The sequence below is a fragment of the Suricata suricatta genome, chromosome 11 (assembly GCF_006229205.1).
Source record: "Suricata suricatta isolate VVHF042 chromosome 11, meerkat_22Aug2017_6uvM2_HiC, whole genome shotgun sequence".
In the NCBI taxonomy this organism is placed as follows: domain Eukaryota; kingdom Metazoa; phylum Chordata; class Mammalia; order Carnivora; family Herpestidae; genus Suricata; species Suricata suricatta.
The window spans coordinates 59,643,442-59,670,163 of NC_043710.1; the positions used below are offsets into that span (position 1 = coordinate 59,643,442).

Consider the following 26,722-nt stretch of genomic DNA (forward strand, 5'->3'; position numbering starts at 1 on the left):
TTCTTTTAAGTCCTAGTCATTATGTCTGTTTTTGCAGCTGGAGAGGACAACAGACTAGGTATCCCTTATTAAGCCTGAATTTTCCTATCACATGGTATGACTTTATAATTGCTTCCAGGCCTAGGCCGGGTCAGAGCTGGAATCCTAACTCCTGGAAACTAATTTTCAGTCCCTGTGCATGGCCAGCCTCAAAGTGCATCTTAATACTGGTAGCCCCTTCCAAGTCTCCAGTGTGTTTTCCGATTCAAAGGACTCTCCCTCCGTTCAGGTTGGATGGCCATTTCCACTGGCCATTTCCACTGGGTTGTGGGATTCAGAGGACAGACAGCAGTGCCTAGAGCACCAGCAGGGCAGGCGCACTGTACAACTCTTCAAGATGCAAGTAGGACAATCAGAAGAGTCTAGAAAGAAGCTCTTTTATGTTTTATCAGGCATGTACATTCTGGGTCCCTTGGAAAAACAAAATTTTATTTTACTGATTGGTGTTTGTTGAATGTCATATGAAGACCGGGGCGTCATATCTTTTCAGTGTCAAGGCCCCTGAAGGTCTTAATCCGGGCCCAACTGTCAGCATAACCACCCCTTGTTTTGGGTATTGTCTTGGGGACTGGCTGCTTCTTAACAGGGCCAGGTTCCCAGACCTAAGATTTCCCCATTGGTTTTCTCCCCCTGAATGAGACTAAGGGGATGTGATTTTCTCCAGCTGTCCTTCCTCTCTAGCCCTAACATGGTTGTCCCCCCACATCATCCTTTTCAAACAAAAGGCAGGTCTGTCTGTCTGCAGCCTGGGTCCTCCCCAGGCCATTCTTCCTTGTTCTAACCCAGACATGGTCCTGTTGCTCCAATGCCCTCCCTTCCAGGATGCCCCATGTTTTACAGGCTGACTTCAGACTCCCCAGCCTAGCAGCACGCTCTGCTGCTGCCTCGTGTCCTCCGGGACGCCCTGTGGTCCAGCAGTAGACACCTGGTCCTGCACACACACCTCCGCCCCTCCCTGTACCTGTGGCTCCCACTCTCTGCAGCGTCCTGTCCCCTTCCCTTTCCCGCCTGCCGGACTCCTAGTCGTCCTTCAGGCATCAGCTCAGTGGCACCTTTTCTGGCAAAACCTTCCCTAACCCCTGTGTGCGGAGATTCACATCTGCTCATAACTGGGTTACAGGACATTGCACATAATGGCAGGGCTATTTGTCTGGCTTTCTCCCAAATCTGACAGTCAATACTTGACAGGAGGAGATGGGATTTTATTCATTTTTGTATTTCCAGTGTTCAGCTTGATGCCTTCTAGGGCATAGCTGTCACTTGCTTTAAATGGATGGTATCTCCATTTTGAGTTTATTTAAATGCCATTTTCATTCAAATTACTTGGGTGTTTCTTTTACTCTCTTTTGGGGGAAATGGATGACAGGATAGACGTGCTGTTTATGTTGAAATGTCCCCTGTGACTAACTCTCTAATGCAGCACAGATTTGATCTTCCCAGACGACACTGATTCTGGCTAAATAAAATGCAGTGACCTTAGATCCCACTCTGCAATGCGGGGCAGCCCTGATCTCTCTGCTTTCCTGATGACAGCTGCGAGGTGGGGTTGGGGTGGGGGGTGGGATCATTTCATTTCTTTGTGCATCACTCATGACAAACTGGTGCTATCCACCTTGGCACAAAATGGGTCCCTGCGGGAGTGTGGTGGGGGCCCTGTCGGCTTCGATTAGCCCCTGGAGTTTCTAGCTCATGCCTTCCTGCACTGACCCAGAGAAATGGCACTCATGTACAGTTCCTCAGCTCAGTGAATTCCGGAAGAAGGTGGCACCGGCAGGACTGTCCCAGGGAGTCTGTAAGAGCTGTGGCCATCTTCTGTGCTCAAGGACACGTTTGAGGTCTGGTGGTCAGGTTCGTGTAGGGAAAAGAACAGTAACTTTGAACTTAGAAGGTGTGAGTTCTCATTGGAGCAAGTCCCCTAAATTGCTCAAACTGCAGGTCCCTCAGCTGTCAAATGATTAAGTCCTTGCTCTGTATTGCTCACAGGCTTGTCATCAGGATCAAATGAAATTATACATCTCAGCCCTTTCTGGTTGGTAGAGCTCTTGGACAGTCTTCAGTGCCCTCCTTCCTCATGCCACCTGCATGGGGGGCAGCACACGGACCCCCAGTAGGGGCAGAGCTTGGAGTGATGACTGTCACGGGTACAAAGGCCACCTCTGGGTGCGTCTTCTGTCCCAGACACCATCTCTGTGCTTTGCACACACAGCCTGACATTCCTCACAAATGCCATGTAAGGCATGTGTTTGTTTGCAGAAAACGAAGACCGCCAGAAGTGACACGCCTTGACCTGGGCTAGAGACTGCTAGGTGGCAGCCTGGGTTTCTGACTCCCATCTTCTTGATCTAAAGGCTGTGTTCTTCCTACTTCCCCACGCTGCCTCTCCAGGCCTAGGAGGCACCACTGCCCTTACCTACCAGAGAGTATGTGACCATGTTCATGTCCTGAGATCCAGTTCCAGCATCATTTAGTCTGAAATGCCATCCCCGGATCCCCAGGCCCCTCATTCCTCTCCTGGAGAGCTGGCCACTTGCTTCACTGTGGCACCAGCCCCTCAGCAAATACGCTTTTCCTACCTGTAAGACCTTAGGACACTGCTCTGCTTAGTTGTCTGTCTCCTCAGTGACATCTTGAACTTGAACATCCAAGAGCAGGGACCAGTTTCGAGTCCCTGCTACTTGGCTCTGGGCTGGTGCAGAGGAAGTGCTCCAGAAAGGTCTACAAATGTATGCCTCGATGAATGAATGGCTCTCTGCCTTGCTGAAGTATACAGAGGAAATAATAATGCTACGGATCTTACAGTGATGGTTCTCAAACATGCTTACACATCAGATGCACCAGGAAAGCCTCAAAAAGAAAAGCCTCATCCACAATATCTGAAGAGCCTGGGCATCGGTCCCTTTAAGAGCTCTCCAGGCGACTCTGAGGCACAGCCAGATTTGGAAACTGAGGCCTTAGAGCTGGGCTCTTCCAATTTTAATATGCAGAGAATCACCCGGTGATTGTGTTAAAAGGCAGATTCCAGTTCAGCAGTTCTGAGGTGTGGCCTGTGAGCCTATATTTCCAGTAAGTTCTCAGAGGATGCCAGTGTGGTCTGTCTGCTTGCTTTGAGCACCAAGGCCTTAGAATACTCTCAAAACCATAGAAGGTGGCCTCCAGCCGAAAGCCTAGGCTCGGCTCTGCAGCAGGGACCGTGTCTGAGTCAGTTCTGTTTCCTAGTGTCTTGGACCCGGATGGGCATAGAGCAGGGTCACAGCTCTGTTTCCTGAGTCTGCTGTGGGACCCACGTTCTTTTCTACTTCCATAAACATGAATTTGGCACCTCTGGAAGCTATGTACACACTTGGAGGCTATAGGGTATCATTCCCCAAGTTCATGAGCTGCAATCAAGCCTCACACTGCCCTCTTTCTGGATGGTGTGGGGAATTTCCTGATGGGAGCTGGGAGTCCAGGGACTAGAGGCAATCTATTCCCTGCTTCTGAGTGAGAATTCTCCCCTTGTCTCAGAGTAATCATCATCCTCTGACCACATTTAGTGGCGGCCCTGGTAGAACTTGATTTAGTGGTTCTTAGAACCAGTGGGGAGAGCACAAAGACAGGGCTTCAAATACTAATTCTACCACCCACTTGGTAGGCAACCTTGGGCAAATCACTTCATTACTCTGAGCCTCAGATTCTTCACCTAAGAAACCGGGATAATCACAACTACACTAATGGACTACTCTGAGGACAGAATTGCATAAGGATATATAATCTCTGAGGATAGTGCCAGTTCCATTAAGAAATAAAAATGCCCGGGGGCACCTGGGTGGCTCAGTTGGTTAAGCGTCAGACTTTGGCTCAGGCAATGATCTCAGAGTTTGTGAGTTTTGGCCCTGCGTCGAGCTCTGTGCTGACAGCTCGGAGTCTGGAGCCTGTTTTGGATTCTGTGTCTCCCTCTCTCTCTCTGTTCCTCCCCCACTTGCTCTCCCTCTCTCTCTCTAAAAAATAAATAAAGATTAAAAAAATTTTTTTAAAGAAATAAAAGTGCCCCATAAATGGCAGCTGGTCACCTCAAGGTGTTACTGCATAATGGCAGAGCCAAGTATGTCAAACTTAATACTGTCCTGCCCAACCTACTTCCTGGGGGAAGTTAAGGGCTTTCTGTTGGAGCTACCTCAATATGTTGACAGAGATCGATGGAGACCTGAGTTCAAATGTGCTCCTGAACAACAGGCATCAAGCAGCCTCCATCGCCCCGGGGAAGAGACCTCAGAGGAAACGAGGATCCTCCTTCCCTGAAGGAGTCCACAGAAGAGGCCCAAAGGCTCCGGGCCCCTGCACTGAGCATGCCCTGTGTGGTGGGCGGGCATGGAGGCTGAACAGCCAGAGGCAGACAGGGCTGCCCTGGAGAGCGTGTCGGCAGACTACCGTTCCTGGGAACAGCTGAACCAGTAAATGCTCATGGACAGAGAGGATAAGATTGTAGAATTTTTAATCCACTTCTGACATTTATGAATGAGGACACCAAGGCCTGGAGAGGGGAAAGGATTTACCAATATCCAAGTGCCAGTTAAAATCAGAGCTCAGACCCAGGTCTTTTCACTCCAGGTTTTCTTTAAGAAACTAGAGAAGGCAGAAAGAAATTCCTTTTTTTCCCTTCCACTTGGTTTTACTTTAGAAATAGTTTTCAGCACCTGAGAAAATGATGAATTGAGGGAAGGTGGGACACTGGCTTTGAAATCATTTCATGGATATATCAAAGATCACTAAACATCAGAAAGTAAAGGCACCAAACCACAGCTTTCACGGTTCACAGATGAGGAGACTGGAAGCCAGAAAAGCCTGGTACCCAACCCAAAGCCATGCAGCAAGTGACACCATAGCTGGAGAAGAACCCTGCCCTCCTGTCCCAGCTCAGTCCCGTGGCCCAGCTGCGTCCCAGGAAGTTACCGCCACTGACTGAAGGTTTTAATGTGAAATGCTCGGTTTTCATCCAAGATCTTCACGTGAAATGTACTTCCATGTTTCCTCTAAAACTGAACTTAAAGGTACATATCAATGTGTAGTTCAGTATCAGCCTTACAAAGCTCACTAAAAATTCTTTCAGATTTCTGTGTCAAGAAAAAGAATGAGAAGTGAGCAAATTTTCGTATTTCTGATAATGCACACCATGAGAATAGTAATGTTCTCCTGTTTCCTCTGGCTGCCAAGAAGTCCAGGGTCTGGTTTGACATACAATCACACATATGTGTTCCTTCCTTTTTTGTGTTTCCAACTTCTATTTAATTTACTTTAAGTCACATATCTTTGGTTGTAAGAGGACTGAATTCCTTTTTGGGAAAGCTGACACCACCATCATCATATAATTGTTATGGTAATGATGATGATGATAATAAAAATAATAATAATAATAGCAGTCATGTCTGGAGCTCCCTTCTGTGCCTGGCACAATGCTAGATACTTTACAAGTATCCTCTGTAACCCTTAAAACGGCCTCCAAGAGAGATTTTGTTAACCTCAAGTCAAAAACTAAAGCTCAGAAAGATGAAGTGGTTTATTTCAAGGTCACACAACAGGGGGCAGAGTGGCAGGCTTCAGTTTTCTCATCTGTAAGCTGGATGTGCCCTGAGTACCTACTTCACAGGGTGCTTTGGGAATGAACCGCTATAGTCCATGTAAACCCATGAATGCTCTCTCCGCCTCACACTAAATACTCTATCCATGTTACTTATAATTATCTTAAAATAATCTATATGATTGTTATATTGACACTGTATCTAAGTACATAGATACGGATATAATCATTATTGGATTTTGGGTCTGGCTCTTTGCACCATCCTAAGACTTTTCTTTAATTCCAACTCAACATGTAGCCATGTCACTTCGGTGTGAGCCACCTGTGGGTAACTGAGAGCCACCTCTGTAGCCTCCCCAGCTCCAGCCACCCATGGCTACTTCATGTCACCCATGTGTGTGTGAGGCAGGGGACTCTGAAGTGACTGTTACCCAAGAGTCAGGAGAGTGCCACGAAGACTGCTGATGAGCAGACATTTCTCTTGGTGTGTCTGATGAGGGGGTCACTTCTGCCTGCTGCAGCTTCACTGTGAGCCCACATGACAAACCCACTCTGTGACAAAGTTCCTATTTGGGGACTGCTGTTTTGGGTGGTTCATATGGTTTAAACATTCCTGCCCACTCCGCCCTTGTGGGCAAACTTTCTGCTGGGATCACCTAGCATCCCAGCCACCAAAGCCAAGGCACCTGAAATGCCCATAGAAGTTCAAATCTGAAACCTGTCTTCCTCCAAGCTCCTCACCTGATCAGGATGCACTCAAGATGTCCCATTGTGACCATCAAAACCACTCAACACAGTTAGGATGATGTCCTCATTGACTCCAAAGATAAACAGACTGGTGTTCAAATTACTATGCCAAGGTTAAAATTGTTTCCCCCTATAGTTTTAGTCTTTCATGTCGACAGACTACCCAAGTAACTGCTACACTTTGCTAGAGATTAAAGGAGTTTGGGCTCTTGCCTTCCCCCCACCCATTATTAATGACTTCCTCTCATTGTAACTGATCACCCCCAATCAGTTCCAATCACACAGGACTCACTTGCTATTGAGCCATCTGACTTTGACGCATGCAGCTTACCACCCAACATGCAACAAGGCAGAGAGACAGGAAATTCTCCACTGATTGGCTTACCTATGTCTGAAATCTTTATTTCTGACAGAAGACAGGAGAGCAGGGAATAGAAGGAAGAATGAGGTGTTAGCGGTGGGGTTAGTAGCATTATTAGCAGCCTGAGAACTTGACAGCAATGGTACTGTACAATACTATAATAAATAAAGACTTAGCAGCTATGACACTGATTCATTTTATATTGGATATTACTTGTCAAGGAGCTCACTTACAAGCAGCTACATATCACAGAAGAGGCACAGTTTCACCTGCACCACTACCGCCGACTGGGGGGAAGGGGACGAGGCTGACGCCCGTGGCTGCTCTCACCAGGGCTAAGACAGAGGCTGCAGCAGCTGACCCTCCCCTGTACGGAGGCACGCTCCCAGAGACACACGTGCTCACTGCTGCGTCTCTGTCGGTGTGCCTGCTGCCCTACGGAGGGTGTTTAAAGCGCAGCGCGCTGTGCTCCTCCTCGTGACAGAATATAGAATTGGAGATAAACCAAAATTAGAAGGGAGGGGGTGGAACAGGGAGACGGGCTCGGAAGAAAATACATTAAGATGATAACATATTGATAAATTTATTTTTCTTTCCAAATTTCATTTACTCCTCTCCTTCCCTACTTATTTGGCTTCCATGATCTCCCCTAAAATGTGGGAGGCAGGAAAACTGGGTGTCTTATTTGAAGATGTGAAAATGGGAGCCCAGAGTGGGAAAGCATCTTGCCCACAGCTATCGGGCTTTTCTGTCAAGGTGGGCTGACACCTAGTCTGTGGCTCTTCCTCGCTACCACCCTACAGGAGATGGGAAGACAATGTGAGCAGTTGACTGGAGCAGACAGGCTTATGGGTTCCTTTTTCCCTGACAGATGTCTGTGGCAGGGAAACTCAGCGAAGTGAGAAGAAAGGCAGAGAATATTCCACTGGTGCTTCTCACTAAGCCTGATACCTCATTTCCTATGAGTCCGCAGAATTCGAGCTTCTGATTCTTGTCATGGCCAAAGACCTTCTGCTTCATTTGTCCCTGTGTGTCGGGGCGACTGTGAACCCTTTCCTCCTGAGGGCCGCCATGACTGCGGCCAGTTGGCAAGCCTTCCCTTCCCTTCACAGGCGCACGGCAGAGACCTTCTCAGCAGGCAACTACCTCCACAAGATAACAAGGCGTTAAAGCCAACATGGCCCTTTTTGGGTCAGGTGACAATTCTTTGGCCATGCAGAGCTTTGTGATGGACTTCTGGGTTTGGGTCCATCATTCTAGAAGCTGGACCTTGGGCAGATTCTTTAAATTCCCCGAGTCTCCTTTGTCTAATTTGTCAACGGCAACAGTGATAAATATCTTGAAGGACTGTTATACTAGGCAACAGTTGGGACCTCACAGAAGTGAGTTTCCTTTTTCCTGGCCAGTTTGGAGAAGGCTTTCCAGCTCACAGGCCTGTCCTATTCACATCAACCCCTGCCCAGGACACGGGCAGATTCGACGCCCTAAAGCAGTTCCGAGGAACTTGCTGCAGCTTCTCCTGTAAGGGCAACCCTGTCTCTAACCACAGCTTCTCTGTGACCCTAGAACCTGCTCTGTAACACTGCTCTGGTTCTAAAAAGACCCGCTTTAGGGAGTCTAGAGAAAATGCAACTCACCAGTTCCTTTCCCGAGCTCTAAGTGTGGCTGTGTTCCCTCACTCATGGTTGGGATGCGGAAGAAGAAAAGGCGGAGTCGGTGGGCTCCGCAGCATGCTAGGAGGGCAGAGGCGCTGCCGGATTTCAGCCCATGGGCCTTTATCTTAGTGCCAAGCAGCCGAAGAGGACTGCTCTCACTCAGATGAGTGTTCAGTAACAGGGCCAAACCTGCTAACACTGACCCTGTCCATTCTGCCATCTTTGTCCTTACAAGAGGACTCATGAGACTAATTCCATCTGTTTGGTGCCAGGAAACAGTAAGTAGTTCAAGGGCTTCCAAAGAGTCTAACTCCTGGTCATTAGCAGCCTTCTACATCTTCTGGGCGCCAAAGATATCCCCCGCCCCACGAGTGGTTGGTCTTCCTTTTGATGCCCCCCTGGAGACCAGCACCTGCTTCCCCAGAGCCCCCGGCTTATAGGTTAGCCCTGAGCTGGGAAGTGAAAAGTTTTGGATGGTCTCTGACAGGTGAGGCTCCTCTGAGTGTTGTGGGTAATGCTAGGTGGGTCCCACGGGATGGCAAAGGGACAGCGTTAGGAAGTGTGAGGAGGGCATCATCTTACATACCTCAATTCCAGGATGTTGGTGACGTTCCCAGAGGGGAAGATTCTTCGAATGTAGTTGAAATCTCCCACGTAGAGGCTCCCATCGGAGCCGCACGTGAGGGCCACGGGGGCCAGGAGTTTGTTGCCGTCAGCAAGGCCATTGCAGCTGGGGCAGGAGATGCTTCTCCGGCGCCCATTGCCCATGATGCTCCCGATGACAGGTGGCTGCTGAGACACAAACTGGTTCTCCCCATTCCCTTTGTGTAAGATGCCTGGGACAAGGACAGGAGAACAGAATCAATCACCTAAGGAGCAGGAAACGGCTCTCTTCTGTGGCCGACCACAGAGTTGCCTTGGTTTTGCAAGGAATGCAAGACCTCTGCCTACCATTTCCAAGGCTCACCCCCACGGCTGCCACACCCCCACCATGCAACCCAGAGTGTCCTGAACAGACCCTGCTGCCTTCCTGCCTGAATGCGCACAACTCCGTAAGGCAGGTATTACTGTCTCCTCTGGAGGAACAGGGGGACAGGCTAGTGGCTTACCTGAGGTCACACAGAGTAGCAGAAGTGCCCTTCAGTCCAGGCCCTTAATCCTTCAGCGCCACTCCTTCTCAAATAGATGGTACACATCTCATGTACCTAGTCCCCATTTCTACCACAGTGTGGATTTTTTTTAGTTACACTTACATATTTTTCTCTCTTTAGACTGAAACCACAGTATCTCCCTTTCTATATTCCCGGTGCCTAGTGCAGAACCTGACACAGAGTGGATCTCAATAAATGTTTATAAAAACGCACGAGTGAAGCTCAGTCTCTTCCCACCAGGGTGGAGTCAAGGGACCTGGGTTTTTACCTGGTTTCGCTCCTGATGGGCTGATTCCAGATGTTGCACAGGCGTCCCCACCGCTTTAACTGTCCCTCAGTCTCCGTTTCCTCATGAGCACAATGAAGGGGCTGACCTCAGTGACTTGTAGGCTCCACCCCATATCCACACTGTTTATTTAGGGCCCAGATCGTCCTTCGTCTCCCATATTATTGCCAGTCTCCAAACTGGCCGCTGCTTCTGACCTCACTCTTTCCATACTGAGGCCTGAATGAGTTTTAGGTGTTTGGTCACAAGAATCTTCTCGCAGGCTGTCATCTATTAGCTCTGTCCTTTATTAAACAGGCATCTTTCATTTTTACACATTCTAAACATACACTAATGTTTGTGCTTTTTTTCGTTTTAGGGAATCTTTCCCTGAGATCACAAAGATATTCTCTTTGTTTTCTTCTATTCAAGTGTTATCTTTTAAGTTCAGGTCTTTAACTAATCTTATTTATTTTGTATGTAGTGCAAACTTAATTTTCTTTTCTCTACCTGTTGAGCCAGTTTTTCCAAGACAGTTTCTAAAATAACTATCCATTTCCGCTGATATCTGATGTTACGTGTGTCATGTACCAGTTTCTGTGTGTGTATGGAGCATAGCAGAAACCGTAGCCGTCCACAGGTGTCTATCCTGTCCCCTGCCCTTTTTCTGTAGCCACAGAACCCTGGATGCTTGGCCCAGCAGGTGGCTATCTGGAACTACCCACACTTGGCATGTGACTAAGTTCCAGCCAGTGGCGTGGACACAGAAGTGGGTGGGCAGCTGTTGGGAGGTGTCCTTGCAATGGACGGGGCATGCCCTTAGCCCTTTTCCTCCTCCTTGCTGGCTGGGACGTGGGTATGAAGGCTGGAGCTTCAGAGTCGCCTTGAACCATAACCTTCGGGATGCAGGCCTGAGTGGAGCAGGGGGAGGAGAGGTACTTGAGTCCCTGAGTCTGCAGGGTACCAAGCCAGCCCTGGGTCACCTACCTCTGGACTTTCAAGCAAGTGAGAAACAAACTGTTAACCTGTTTGGAATTCTGTTATTTTGGCTTTTCTGACACTCATGGCCCAAACTATCCCTAATGACTACTTGGAGGTCAGTGTCTGAACCCCATGTTCTGTCCCATAGAATCTACTTACCTACTCTGGTGCCGGCACCACACAGTTTTGGAGACTGTGGTGTTGCTAAGACAGTTCGGTATCTGGCAGGGCCTCTTTTTTCTTTCTCTTTTAAAGGCTGTCTCAGCTATTTACAAATCTTTATTCTATTATACATTTTAGAATTAGTTGGTCAGTTTTTCCTTAAGCCTTTTGGTTTATATTCAAGTCCGGTTTTATTAAAATTCTTTGGCAATGTTAGTAGCAGAACAAAGTTTCCGACTCTGACCACTGGACACGTTGAGACACGAGTTTTCCTTTTCGGTCCGGTGTGGGTTTGGGTGCAGGTACTTTTCTAAACCTTTTGCCCTTCCTTCCATTGCCAAATGGCAAAGTGTCTTAAGTTTCTCTGCCTACAATATTCTATTACTATAGGACAGGAATCTGTAAAGTATGATTGAAAAAAAAAACTTCTCTGTAAGTATTAGGAACGTGTACCGTACACTAAAGACACGATGTGGTGGCTGTGAGTGGCATTCAGTGCCCTTCCAGACCAGGTGGGAGACATCTGACACCATGAGCATATTTAGCTGTCCTGTCCCGGAACACCGTCAACGTGGGCTATGTAAAATACAAAGCTGTGACGCCTGCATGCTTGAAACCTTTCAGAGGCTTGACATCTACCTCCGGATGAGGCTGAGTCCCAGTCTTCGCATCCTTGGCTCTAGCGGCTCAAGTCCCGGCTTTTGCTTCAGCTCTTGCCCTCATTTCATCCTTCACTCAAACCACAATGAACCTTCTCTCTAATGATTCTTCTTTCAGGCTTCTGTACTTCGGCACATACTGTGCCTTCTGCCTAGAATGTTCTCCCTACCTGATATATAGGGCCAATCCTACAGACCTTTTGAGACTCGGTTCAGAGCTTCTCTCCAAAGAGACACCTTGCTGAACCAAGAAGCTGAGGTGTTGTCCTCCAAACCCCAGTGTCCTGTGATTTTGGGCATGATGCATCATTCATGGCACAGCCCGGAGTCTGACGGGGAGGTGTTTGTCTCTGACCGGAACATCAACTCTTGAGGCCTTTCATTTCTGCATCCGCACTGCCTCGTTGTGACAAGCACAGAGCAGGCTCCCAAGGAATATCTACTGGCTAATCCTTCTGATGACAGATCACACATGAACCCATGTAATTTGAAGTGTGCATTTTTTTTTAATCTGGCAGGGCACAAAGGATATGAGACAAAGGTCACCCATGGCCCAGCTCCTGGAATTCTCTGAATGCACTCACCACTTTGGATGTTGAGGGCATGATGTTTGTCTAGGCTCCATCCTCCCAGCTTAGAAGCATCGATTTCATAGCCCTGCAGCACTGCCGTTCTTTTTTCCCAGAGGATCAGATCTGGGCAGGATTCATACTCATAACCCACAGAAACTGTAGAAAACAAAAGGTGCAAAGTGCACAGGTGAGCAAAGCCTCTTCTTTGGCTTTGATATGAACACAAGGCTCTGGCTTGACTTTTGTAGAAAAGGTCCTATTTCTAAGTGTAGTACTAACAAGAGCTACCGAGTCTTAATATCCTTTTTTAAAAGAGCAATTGTGCAATATTAGGAAAAGTTAAAAAAAAGTACTAAATAATTTAAAAAGGATCCAGAAGAATCAATTCCCAGGAAATAATCCTTCAGTATGGAAAATACTTCAGGAACAAAACTCTTCACTGCAGCATTATTTATTATAGTGCAAATGGGAAGTAAGCTAAAAGTTTAAAAGGGGCTACAAGGTGAGCCTACTCAATGGGGCTCCTCGGTAGCTCAGTCGGTTATGTGTCTGACTTTTGATTTTGGCTCAGCACGTGATCTAATGGTTGTGAGATTGAGGGTTCCATGCTGAGTGTGGAGTCTGCTTGGGATTCTCTCTCCCTCTCCCTAGCATGTGCGTGCTCTCTTGCTCGCGCACACGCTCTCTCTCTCTCTCTCTATATATATAATATATATAACTACATATTTATATATAAACAAATCAGTCAGTCTTCAAAGTGTACCCACTTGAGGAATATTATGCAACCACTGGATAATCGGGTTATGAGGAAAGTGGAGTGTCATGGAAAATGCTTATGGAATAACACTAAGTTGTATGTACAGTATTCTATCTAGATTAAAAAGAACTACACACACACAAACTATAAATGAGAAAAGAAAAGAAATGTAAATGTTAATAAGTAGTTGTTTTATAGAAACAGGTATGAATTTATTTATATTTTTGTTCATTTATCAAATTTTTATGAATAATGGTATTACTTTACTAAAGAAAAAAATTCAGTCATTTATAATGAACACATGGAAGAGGGCTCAGTTAGGGTACTCTGAAGGCTGGAGGTTGTTTGGAGGCCTCAAAGCCTGAAGGTCCCCTGGTTTCACTCTTTCGCAAATCCAGACCTCCTCAGAGGGGTACCAGGAGGCAGGCTAGCCATGGTCGCCCACCCGAGGCCGGATTTGTAAAAAGCCTCATACCTGCCCTGTGGAAAGGACCCAGAAGAGACAGGAATGCTGCTTCTTTCAAGCATCTTTCTGTGCAGACACTGTCTGTCAAGAGGGCAATATCCTACCACGTGTGGGCAGCCCCTTAAACATTAAAAAAAATTTTTTTATGTCTTTGTTTTGAGAGACAGAGACAGAGAGTGAGTGGGGGAGAGTCAGAGAGAGGGGGAGATACAGAATCCAAAGCAGGTTCCAGGCTCTGAGCTAGCTGCCAGCACAGAGCCCGATGCAGGGCTCCAACCCACGAACTGTGAGATCATGACCTGAGCTGAAGTTGGACGCTCAACTGACTGAGCCACTCAGGCACCCCTTAAACATTTCTTTAGGTTTAACAACCATAAAAGGTTAGCCAGCTACGGCAAGAGGGGAATGTCCACAGTAGCATTTCCCTGTGACTGGGAGTCCCTTAAGCAGCCTCTACGCCTCCTATTGGTCACCTCAGGAAAGTGAACCTCTGTCCTTGAAGTCCCACTGTGTACACACTTCTTTTTGTCCCTGGCTGGTGGACACTAAGGATACCCATTTCGCCTGAAGAGGTTGCAAGGCTTTATTGTTTCTGATGAGACCCCAGAAGTAGTTTGAGTTATAGAAGGGAGAGTGAACAGGTAGAGATGGCCTCTTTGCTCCCAGCATGACCCTGTGTGGTGGGATGGGATCTTGGCTCCCAGCATGCCCTTGTGTGTAGGGAGGGATCTTTGCTCCCAGCATGCCCCTGTGTGGTGGGGTAGGATCTTGGCTCCGAGCATACCCCTGTGTGGTGGGGTGGGATCTTGGCTCCGAGCATGCCCTTGTGTGTAGGGAGGGATGCAAAACTACAGGGAAGGATGAGTCCAGCCCCGTTCCTGCCTCATCATCCTTGGGAGGTCCCCTCACCTCTCCGGGCCTCAGCTTCCTCTTGCAGAATCCAGGGATATTTCTGACTCACAGAGTGGTTGTGAGGATTAAATGGGATATTAACGTGCAGGGCAGCACACTGTTCAGAGCAGGTGTTCAACAGACATTCTCTTATTGACAGCCTGCCTTCCCTCACTCCCTTCCTCTCTTTCTTTTTACAACATTATTTCTTCTCTGCTTCCTCATTCTGCCTTTGCTAAATCTAATAAGGGAATGAAACTGGAGCAGGTTTCAAGATGAGACAGAATTTCCTGGGCTGATACTCTATGTGCTTAGGGGATTAGCCCCGTGGGGGTCAGGTCTGCTAACAGTCTAGCTCTGAACCCTTACTGGGAAGCTGCTATATATGGAAGCTGGAATGAGTGCAGCCAGTCCCTGAAGCCTGACATCTGAGCAGGGCTGGGACTCCAGGTGAGGCCACAGCCACCTTCTGCTTCATCTTAAGAGACAGAAACAGCAAGGAGGGGAGCACCCGGGTGGCTCTGTCAGTTAAGTGTCCAACTCTTGATTTTGGCTCAGGTCATGATCTCACAGTTCATGAGCTCAAGCCCCACGTTGAGCTCTATGCTGACAGTGTAGAAACTGATTAGGATTCTCTCTCTTCCTTTCTCTCTCTCAAAAACAAATAAAAACTTTTAAAACAACAACAACGACAACAACGATGAGAAAATCTCTGATTGCAAATGAGGTAAAAAGGCCAACCAGCCTTCCCGATGAAGAAAGAATCTTAGCTCCTGCACCTCAATAGCTCTGAAGAAACCCAGAAACCCAGGAGCTCCAAACTCCCACGTTTTTAATGGGTGAGTTCAGGCCGGACGGTTGTGAGGCGGCCACAGCTGCATCTTTGTGGCACGAAGCCCCAGTTAGCCGTCACGCACCACCACAGCACTTTTCAAGGGCCCTTCTCTTTGGTAATCCCCCTTAAAAAAAAAAAAAGATGAACTTTTCCACATTTAGGTTTTTTTTCCTTTTTAATTTTTTTAACACTTTTTTATTTTTGAGACACAGAGAGAGACAGTGTGATCAGGCGAGGGGCAGAGAGAGAGAGAGAGAGAGGGAGACACAGAATCTGAAGCAGGTTCCAGGCTCTGAGCTGTTAGCACAGAGCCAATGAGGGGCCCAAACCCACAAACTGCGAGATGATGACCTGAGCCGAAATCAAGACACTTAACCAACTGAGCCACCCAGGTGCCCCTCACATTCAGGTATTTGAGTACGTTTTTTTAGGTCATGGATGGCCACTGAAAAGTCTTGAAGGCCAACTAAGCCGTAGGTATTTCTGAGAATAGGAAGGGAGGAGGAAGAAGCAAGAAAAGTGGAAAGAGTCCCACCCACGTCCCCAAGTGTTACTGTGTCTCTGAGGAGGGCCTTGAGTCCTGGGGCTGGGAGGCTTACCGAAGGCTTCCGAGAGCCCAAACACCTTCTGGTTGTAGACATCCGTCTTGTCCCAGATGAAATAATAGGACAAGTCCGGGGCTGCGGCAAACCACTTCCTGAAGAGGCGGCCCTCCACTGCTACCATGAGGTGCACCTTCATGAGGTTGAAGGGGATGGTAGGGTGGGTGAGGCTGATCCTCAGGACAGATTTGTAGCCAGGGGTTCGGCTGCTCAGGTAGCTCAGCCTCATCTTGCAGCCCGAGATAGTGATTTCCTCCTGCAAAGCCTAGAAAGACAGATTCCACAGCAAGTGATGGTCATGGACTCCGTGGGAGGAGGGGAGCTGACAAGCGCCCCCTACTCAAGAGCTGGAGGAGGAAGCTGAGAGGAAGGAACAAGGGGGGAGGAGGATCAGGAACTAGAAAGGAGAGAAGAAAGAAGAGGGGGTAGGTAGAGTGTGAAGAGAAGCAGGAGGAGGGGAAAGGGGGAAGAGAGGGAAGAGGAAAGATCCAGGAGTCAGGAGGCCTGGTTCCAGACCAACTCCATGTGGCATAGCCCTGCCCTGTTCTGCACAGATGACGAGGCTCACCCTGCTGGGTTAGTAAGAGGGATGCACAAGGTGATGCGTGTAATGTATTTATCATCAAGTTGCCTCGCATCTACTACCTACGTCATCCGACAAACGCATGGGAGCCGCCGACGGTCAGCCTCCTCTGGGGTACTGTGAGGACTGAGTGAGGTCACCCAGATAACGTGCCCGCCCATAATGGGTACTCAGTCACCAGGACGATGGTGCTGGTGCTGGTGCTGGGAGCAGGGGTAATGTGAAGACAGCTTTTCCTCAGGCTGATGCAGACAGCTGCCTCAGCAAGGATAGTTTCTCCCTCAAAACTTTCCTAAAATAAGACCCTCAAGTACCTTTTCTCCTCAGGAAAGTGAACAGAGACTGTGAGAGGTTGGCCAAACTATTATGCAGGGTTGAGAGCATTGGCCTGTGGCCAGTGCCTCCCTCCGGCTCACCCATGGAACGAGGTCTAACTGGTGGCATGGAGTTTCCGTGCCCTACCGCTGTACCAGATGAACAGAATGGCGGGGAGGGTGGCACTTTATCTACTGGGTGCAATGGGCTCAGTTTCAAGATGGAAACTTCGAATCAATGCCAGGATGCTCAGGCCCATGGCAAAAGCAGAGAACTTTTATCAGCTTGATGCTCTGGGCTCTGTTTCAAGAAGGGGACATTAAATCAATTGAGGCTAACGTATCCATTAAAAGGACAATGATAATTCTATTCTGGTGTTCCTGGAGAAACTGGGCCTTTGCAAAGAAAGCCTTTTCCTTTCCATCCATATTGTATATCATAGATGGTGTGAAAACTCTCCCTACCCCATTCTAAACACACAAAATTTTAGGGATTGGGCCTAAAGCAAAGCAACCTTCCTAAAAATCAGCTTGCAGGTTCTAGGCAAAGCAGACTCTATACCCTGGTGACCACAGGCAGGGTTCAAGTGCCATCCTGATGCTCTCATAAATATTTATCTTCAACATACCTTGTACAGTGTACACCTCCCAGTGCTTGCAAAGGCTAGCCAATGATAGGGCCGGGAAAACCCAGGAGCTTGTTTTCATGTGATTCATGAATCTGATAATAAGCAAGGTTTATGACCCAGCTGGGCTCGCAGACACCCAGCCCAGGGAGCGCTGAGGACAGGGTGGGACCTTTAACCTCATTTGTTCCAAAGTCTCTGCTCCTGGAAAATGTCTAGCTGGAGCTGAACCAGGGTTGAGTAACAAATTACTTCTCTCCAGCAAGCTCTGTCTCTGCTGACAACCATTTCAAAAGAAAGGTCAGCCTGGTAGTTGAGACAGGAGACTGGCGCTGAATCTCTAAAAACAGTGGGGTTTTCAACCTGAGGGTGCAATGAGCATTTCAAAATGGCTGTGCGTCCTTCTTGTGGGCTGGTGCCTGAAGCCAACAGCAGGACACACACACACACACACACACACGCACACGCACACACATGCACACACACACACAGATGTGTCTTCTCAGCTGGGCATGAAACATATCCACCAAAGTGTATACGCTCCCTGCTCCACAGGCCCCAGGAACCTATTAACATGCACATGGCCGGAGCTCTTGGTGGGCAAGAAAGCGAGCCTGGGGCCACTCCCCGCCACCTCCCTTCCCTTGGATTCTGTTCCTGCCATTAGAGATGGGGCTGGGATGGCAGAAGACATGTGACTCTCCACAGCTTGTGAGGCCAAGAATTTATACTGATTTCCATTTGATTAGAATGTTATCTTTCCAAATTACTTCCTTTTAATGATAATTAAGGAAAACACTTGTGTGTAGAGATTTGAGCCAAAGCATGCCTCTGGCATGAGGGCAGTGTGTGTAAAATAATTTTATATAAGAATAATACTGGTGAAAATTTATTGAGCGCTTACTGAGTGCTACACCTTGTGCTAAAGCGCCTTTTCTCATTTGATCTTTATTATGATGCTTGTCTATCCCCCTCCTCTTGGTAGAGCCTATCAGCATAAAAATTTTTCACAGAAAATGACAGAGGGGGACACTGGAAGCTGGGGGAAAGGAAGTGGAAGTGAACTGGATGGCAGAGTGGAAATGGCCTGGGAATTGATTACACCCTTGAGTGGGCCAGGAAGCTTCCGGGGCTCCTGTGTTTGAGTGTGAAGAGGGGCGGCCACCATACGCCAGGCTGCTGTGGGGTCTGGCAGCTGCATTCTGCACGGTGGGCTGACAGGATCTCCCCTTCCCCTGACTCTGCCATCCTCCTCCACCCCCCCGCTGAAATAAAAGCATGGAGAAACACAGTCAGGAAAGCCGGGTACCTGAATTTCTGGAACGATGGGGCCTTTCTCTGCACAGGAGCTGGCGAAGGACGTCAGGGGGGATGGAGACACAACAGGGCTGGGGCGGGCGAAGTTGCTCAGGTCACAGCTGGGAATCTCATTCTCTTCGTGTCGCATGACGATGGTTTCCATGACAAAGAAGCGATCCCAAGGCAGCCAGAGGGTGTGCTCCTGTGTGATGAAAGGTGCCCGCTCGAACCGGAGGATAATGGAGATGCCGCCATTTGTGACCAAGTCAAAGCTGTTTGGGAGGGAGAGGGGTGGAAAAAAGGGAGGAGCAGGAAAAGCAGGTAATAGGAGATGAGGAGGAAGAGGAGCAGGGGTGGGGATGGGGGGCGAAGACAGACATAAAGGAGAAAAAAATTACACCAGAGGGTCTGAGCACTTGTTGAGGAGACCCTAGAACCTAAAGACTTCACTGTAACCACAAACAGTAACAGAGATTCCAGAAAGCACTGGTTTTTAGGAAAGTGATTCATGATAGAGATTCTACCAAAACCAATATTAATAATCACTGCTATGGAGAGCCATTTGCCAGGACACAGGACAGCTGATGAGCCTCTGCTACGGTGCTGCCGGTACATAGGGCCTCTTAGAGCTGAAGCCCTGTAAAAAGTCAGCAGAATAAAGTGGAACAAGTCTTGCCCTGGTATTAGGAGCCTGAGCCTAATCCTGCTTCTGCCATGAACTACTGTGTGATCTTGAGCACATCACTCAGCCTCTCTGATCCTCAACTTTCTCATCTATAAAATGAAAAGGTTCAAATGAAATTTTTATTCAAGTATATTTAACATACAGTGTTATATTCATTGCAGGTATAAAATATAATGTATCCACAATTCTATACATTTTTCAGAGCTCACCAAGATAAATGTACTCTTGACCTGCTTTATTTCATCCATCCCCTCCCCCACGTCCCCTTCAGGCAACTACCAGTTTGTTCTCTGTATTTAAGAGTCTGTTTTCTGTTCTTTTCTTTTTGTATTTGTTTGCTTCTTTGTTTGTTCATTTGTTTTGTTTCTTAAATTTCAAATGGATTATTCTTAAGTCACTAAGATCCTATGATCCTACGGCAATTTTAGCTCTGATTATGATAGATTACTCAATGCAGGCCTTCGGAATTACAAAACGGTTAGACAGTTTAGAGAAGGGCACAACTGACAGTACGTGCAACATGGCAAAGGGAAGCGCAAGACTGAGTCCCAAACTCCCTGCTGATGTCTCTGGTGGTGGCCAGGAGAGATGGCAGTCAGACGTCCTTTATTCGTGGCCCTCTCCCAGTCTGATGCTTTTCTTCTACAGAATCACCACCAAGGGACCATCTGGGTCCTACTTACACGCTTCAAGTGATAAGGAGTTTATCCACAGTAGGATCATCCCATCTTGTTAGTTCTGACTATTAGGATTTTTTATTTTTGGAATTGAGCCTGGGTCCCTCTCCTTATAGTTATTTAGCCACTGGGCCTTGTTTGACCTGTTGGGATGACTTCAAACAGGTGTGTTCCTTCTACTTTTGACAGTCCTTCAGGACTTAGAAACAGTAGTCTGGTCCACCTGCCACCTCCCTGCTGTGATGTCTCTGGACAGAGTCCTTTTAAGTGTTTTCAAGGCTTGTCCTCATCTTGTTCTTGTGGTTGGAGAGCTCCTATGACCTCCTTACTTGGTCAGAACTCTAGCTCCCTCCCTCTCAGTGCACCATGTGCCCTCCTCTTCTTGGCCCACCACACACCACCTGGGAGTCACATGTTTATTGTGCTGGCCCAGGTGGATTGATTTCCTCAGTCTTTCCAGAACTTTGCCTAGCCTAGCTTGATGCTTAGAGTTTACAGAAGGAATGCATGAGTAACACTGTCAATTTCTTCTGAATTGACCATCTTCTGAACTGAATACCCTGGGTTCCTTCCTATTTGGCTGTTATTGTAAGTCAACACAACATTCACCGTGCAGTTGGTGGATAGCAGCTCTTAACACAGGACCTCACCTTTATCCCTGATAAATACACCTTATGGGGCTGGGTTCTCTGCTCTGGCTGGCCCTTCCCTCTCCCAGGGATTTTACGCTGAACTGCCCTGACCTAGTGCAAATCCTGCTCTTGACAGATGATGCCCCCAGATTCCGGCTTCTAGGCTCTGGAGCCTGACTCTTTTGTCCTTGGCTAAACTTTTCTCCCATCCTGCCTGCTCCTCGAGCAGCCCTTTCTAGGCCCACACTTGAGTAGCAGAAGTAGGACAGCGCTACCTTCAATAAACAATGACCGAGTTTGTTCCGAACCAAGTGTTTAGGTTTTGGCTCTAGGAGAATACCTAGGGTTTGGGGATATACCCAGAGACCAACTTTCCTGTCACAGAGCTCAAGAGCATCTGTACCTTGACAGAACATTTTTAACCATCAAACAGAATTTTGGCCCGACTCACGAGCTCCTTTCATGAGAGCATGAGATTGGGGAGGAAGTGAAGACAAACCCGAAAAGACAAATTCTCAAGGTGGTGAGCAGGCTGGGGGCAGCTGGCCCTGCCAATAGCTGGTGTAACTGATCCTGCCAAGAGCCGGGCCTGTTCATCTGGAGGGAAACCTTGTTGTGGATATGGGTGTGAGTCTGACCCCAAAAGGAAGGCCTGGTTCTCAGGCGAAGTCCAGACAGCTTAGGGCCTGTCCAAGCATGGCTACTCACTCCTAGGTGACTGATGTCACCTGTCTGAGCCTCATCTCCTCATGTAAAACGAAGCTGATGCTCATAATCACTTGGCAGAGTTACTAATTAGACAGATGGGAGAATGAATGGGAAAAGCCCAGGGCCCCACTCCCAGGGCGTCATGCTCCATGTAACCCCATTTTTCAAGTTAGCGAGCCTGAACTGCTTTTCTTGTCTGCTATTCTTTAAAAATTTTCCTTCATGACTTCTATTTTTCATCTTTTTAATGATCTCTTTGGCTCTGGTTAAGCCTTGATGCTGGCATTTCAGTTGGTGTGTGTGAGAAGGGGACCGGGGAGCTGGGCGAGGGTGGGTAGCATGGCGCCTGCCTGGGAAGTGAGGGATACACAGCTGAGTTAGACTCGTCCACAGACTTGCATAGACTGTGACCTCCAGACTATGTCTCTGGCCTTAGAGGCTCTTCTGGGGCATGAGAGATAAGAAAGTAAGTGAGTCAGAGAAGCCAAAAGGAAATGGGCAAGATGCCACCCAGCCCGTTCACACATAACAAACAGGGATCCTCAGGCGCCTGGAGAGTAAGAAACGGCTCTCCTACACATTCTGCAGTGTCTAAGTTGGGAAGAAAACTCAAGCCCCATAAAGAACTGGTAAGAATAGCTTTGAAATTCAAGCCCTCTGCCACTCTCCTCTGATGTGATTTAGTAAACGGATGCAGGAAATGTGGCTGACAATTGCCTCCCAGGCCCCCGTGCCCTCAAGGGGCCACAGAAATCACAGGAACAGTACACACGGGGAAATCAAAGCCTGGAGGGGAAGGAGTGGGCTTTTCCCAAGGGCCACCAAACCTGCATGACTCCGGGGTGTTTTATGGACCCACCCTGACCAAGCACAGCAGGGCAAAGGACTGAGGATTTGCCATTCCGTGTGAATGACGGACACATTTCATGACAAAAAAAGAGCAGTCCCCGCGGCTCCTTATTGATGACTGTTTCACAGCAGGTAAGGATGTAGCCAGAATGCCTGTTGCCTAGGGTGCTCACATCTGCCATTTCCATCTAGTAGGCAGCCCCGAGCTGGAAGGTAGCAAAGACAGAGCATGAGAAGATACTCCCCCATGCTGCAGGGAACATTGGCACTGCCTGCTTCCTGGGACAGCGGTGTGCTGGGCAGGGGGCAGTGGTCTGGGCCGGCCAGACTGCTCCTGGGGACTGGCTGCCAGCCCCTTTGAGCAGGGCCCCTTCCCATTCACGGGGAGAGAGCTCCCCATGCCAAGCTCGCCGCTCTGTCTAAGAGGCACACATGTCTACAAACAGATGAGCCTCTACTTCATTATCACCTCGGCTGGGACATGTTCACGTCTGATATTGGATTAAAGAGGTGCTAAAATCAATCAGGCTGGAGCATAATTTCCAACACAGAGTGAAAATCAACCTTATGGGCCCACACTTAGCCAGATGGACTGCCACCACCTGATTTTATTAAAAATCGAGGACCTGTCACCACTGACAGCTTAAATGTTCCACTTTCTTCCTTTTCTTTCCCTTTTCTCCAAAATATTCCCAGTGGCCTGTACCATCATTATCACCTCCTCATCATTTTATAATTTGTAATTTTAATAAACAGCTAATATTTGCTGTATCCTTACCAGGTGTCAGATGCTGGCAATACAGCAATGAACCAGGGGAGGGGAGGGAAACTGAGATTTATTAAACACCGATTATGTGCAAGGTACTTCCTCAGCCCTCATGGAACATCATCCTTACAACCAGATTGTGAGGTGCTAGAATTAGGACCATTCACAGGTGAAGAAGTTGAGACCCAGAGAGGTGAGAACGGTCTAAATTGTTCTTGCAAACAGGAGAGTTAGAGGGAGTAAAGAAACTCTACTTCCTTCTACCAACCGTTCTCGCTGGGATCCAAAGGGCAGAGTTCTGTCATCACCCGGTGGCTTGCACAGACCTAGGCAGTTGCTGATGGAAAACACACAGCAAAAATACTAACATCCCTGGAGGTGTCTGGTCTGTGGAATGTGGTCCATGTGACAGTGTTTTATATTATAAGCCACGGAACAGGATAACATGTGTAAGGTACCCTATGCTTAACCTGAGAACCAAATCAGAAGCAACTGCTTAATTTATAGCCAAAGGGACTAAGGCCAGAGTCGGACGTAAGGTCTCACGGCTAGTGAGTGGTAGGGCTAGGCCTCCGAACTCAGGTCCCATTCTCTTTCCACCCTGCCATCCCAGCAGCAGCCATGTGGCAAAACCACGAAAGCAGGACCTTCCAGAACCCTGGCCCGCAAAAGTTCTCCTACCTGCCATCTTGCCTGCTGACTGTGTATCCAAAGAGAGGGTTATTGACGAAGCTGATATTCACTCCAACCAGTGGGGTCCCATCTGATGTCATCACTTGACCACGAATGACACACGCGTGCCTGTGGGTAGAGAAGAGAGAATGACATCATCTACTTTTCATGTTTAGAACCCTGGATGGCAGGGAACCCCTGGAGGTCATAAGATAGAAAGCAGGTCACTCAGACATCTCTGGGCCCAGGGGCTCACTGTATTTACTCAAGAGGAGTAATACTCTTCTTTTTTTCATATTGCCTCAATTTAAGGCATCTAAGAGTCCTTAAAGGGTTATTTCTGGGAGATGTTTTTAGATACCTTACTAGAGGTCATTTTCTTTCTTTCTTTCTTTTTAATTTTTTAATGTTTTTTAAAATTTATTTATTTTTGAGAGAGAGAGAGACAGCATGAGCAGGGGAGGGTCAGAGAGAGAGGGAGATACAGAATCCAAAGGCAGGCTCCAGGCTCTGAGCTAGCTGTCAGCACAGAGCCCAATAGGGGGCTGGAACCCACAAACTGTGAGATCATGACCTGAGCCAAAGTTGACGCTTAACCGACTGAGCCACCCAGGCGTCCCTAGAGGTCATTTTCTAAGGACACTGTGTTATGCAGTAAGGGGATAAACTGATATAAGAGGGCTATGCCAGAAGCAGAGTTACACTTGAGAATCCAGAGTCACTTGACTTGGGTTCAACTCTTGGCTCTGCTACTTTCCAGCTCAAAAGCTCTGTTTCTTCATCCCAGCACAGAGCAAGCTCCGTGAATGGCAGTGGCTATTATTGTCATTAATGGTCAAAGTGGAGGTGGACTTACAAGAAAGTGAACAGGATAGAGAGTACATCTTCTTGTCTGGCTTTAGAAACAGCAGAAGGGCACACATTAAGCATCCCCCTGGAGTGGGTTCAGGAACCTGTTGCATCTCCCAATAATATCTCCCACTCCTGCTTTCCCTCTATATCTGTTTCCCCCTAACATGTCGGGCATGTGTTACCTAAGCCTACATGTCTGTGCAGTGTTCTCCCACCTGCCTCAGTGTCATTCCCGCACTCCTCCCCCAACACTCTCACCCTTTATGACTCAGCTTCAAATGACACCTCTTCCCTGAAGCCTATCTTGATGACCCTAATTACACTGGTCACTTTCTTCCAAAACCTGACACAAACACCCAGATATCCTGCCACACTGCACATGGTCCTCCTCTCCACTAGATCGTGAGCTCCTTGAGGGTGGGGTCAAGGACTATTACTTTCCTTCTCTCTGCAGTGCCTGGAAATGCTTAACGTGTACTAGGTCATTGTTTAAAAAAAAAATGGTGGATTGAGTAAATAAGTGGTGCAATTAGAGATCATCTAGAATGATGGTTTTTCAAATATATCAGAAATATATCAGAAATGGAACCCTTTCACCAGATGATATTTTATAAGGACCCCAATGCAGAAAACAAAAACCTGATCTCTCTAGATAAAATAAGAGGTTTGGGGTGATCCTGAAGGCAGCTCTGGAGTCAGTCTCCAGAGAAGCCAGAGAAATGCCTGTTGGAAAATCACTGAGTTGGTGGAAGAAGAGGAAACTGGGGTCCACAGAGGTTATGTTATTTGCCCTAAGTCTAGCAGCAGGGCAGTGGCGGAGCCAAGCTTCAAACCCAGGGCTCACAGCTCTGAGTCCAACTCTAGACCATTCTGTTTACCCCTCCCAGGGCTCACAACGCAAATCCAGTGCTCACAACTCTGGGTCCAACTCTAGACAACTCTCGTTACCACTGGCAATGGGTGAGAAAGGACTGCACAATAGTGTCAACATCCTAAGGCATCAGGGCACTGGAGAGACAGCCTTGGTTGACAAAATAAATCTGAGGCAAACATTCAGGTGTGAGTATCCAGACAACTTTTTCCATCCCCCTCAGTTCAGAAGGCTTTTTTCTGGCTTGGAGAAGAGCTACTGATGAGACCTATGGGCATTCATAAAAAAAAGATCTCAAACTCAGCCTCTGCCTCATTGGGTACTTACATGTCTACCTTCCTAGAGTGATAAACTTTTCTCTGTTTGATGAGAAATGCAATTAACACCAGGCTTGTAAGCAGCTGGTCTCACTAGTGTCAGCCTGTCCTTTCAGAAGGCAAGAACATCTACCCACAATGCATCAAGCTGCCCTCCCCCACCCCACCCCACCCTACCTCTCCTCACTACACCCAATCTGGTTAATGCTAATTCAGTCAGTGGTTTCCTTCCGAGGTCCTTGGTCTAAATGCAATTACATGACAAACAAGTTAAGCGGTGAGACTCAGCAAAGACTCAGTCCTGCTCCGAAGGTCTCCCAATACATTTATGTGAAATTATCTCTCCACTAATGGGAAAGATTTATTCCATCAATTGTATTCAGCTGGTACTGGGAGATGCCTTCTTTAATGGAGGAAAATTGAATTTCTTATTGCTGGAACTTTGTCCTTCCAGAGAATTACTAACAGATCTCATCCTGGGGCTGGCGACTGTCCAGCCTTGTCCTGACGTATGTGCCTTCGGATTCTGCTTGGATGACAAGCAGCCCTCTCGAGATGGTTTCCTTTTGGGGGTGCCCTGCCTGCTGCCCCTCGTACACATGCAGGCCAGCCTCTCTGACTGATCTCTCTTCGGGGATCTACTGATAATTGGGAAACATTAAATCAGCCCCGTTTGGCTATCATGTAGCCTTCACTCTAGCCAGCCAGAGCAGACGTAATTTTAGCCCAGGCTCCTGTGGGTTGCTTTGGGCTCTGGAGAAGATTAAGTCGACTCTCTGCCCCCATTTAAGCCACAGAGGCCTCTTGCCAAAACGGGCATTTGGCCGAGGAATTGGGTCCTGGAGAAAAACACTTCCATCCTCCTTCTGTTTGACCATGATTTTCAGTTTTCAAGAAAACCCAACTTAACATGAAGGCCTCTCTGGGACAAAGGAGGTGGGGGTAGTCTGCTCTGCGGAGGCCTCTGAAATGTGTTTCCTGCCATGTGTTTTTGTCCAGGGAGGCAAGCTTGAAAAAGATGCAGGCACTGGGTTTCCAAATGCTTTCTCCCTTCATCCCATGGATTTAATGGACACCACCAGTGCAGTACTGGTGAACACTTAACACTTGGCTTTCAAAAAGAAAATTCACTTTAATTTGTAGCATTTGCCTATTTCTGTGGTGTAAATACTTC

General features: G+C 47.8%; 1 protein-coding gene across 1 annotated transcript in view; it reads right to left on the minus strand.

The window, feature by feature from the left end:
* The window catches only part of TENM4 (teneurin transmembrane protein 4), a 731,443-nt gene that overhangs the window by 50,128 nt on the left and 654,593 nt on the right, over nucleotides 1-26,722 (minus strand). Inside the window, exons 18-23 of the mRNA XM_029957014.1 lie at nucleotides 23,518-23,637; nucleotides 18,530-18,791; nucleotides 15,695-15,962; nucleotides 12,159-12,302; nucleotides 8,943-9,192; nucleotides 6,726-6,746 (exon numbers count right to left, since the gene is read on the minus strand). Coding sequence (XP_029812874.1) covers nucleotides 6,726-6,746; nucleotides 8,943-9,192; nucleotides 12,159-12,302; nucleotides 15,695-15,962; nucleotides 18,530-18,791; nucleotides 23,518-23,637 — 1,065 coding nt within the window. The remainder of the gene's footprint in view (nucleotides 1-6,725; nucleotides 6,747-8,942; nucleotides 9,193-12,158; nucleotides 12,303-15,694; nucleotides 15,963-18,529; nucleotides 18,792-23,517; nucleotides 23,638-26,722) is intronic.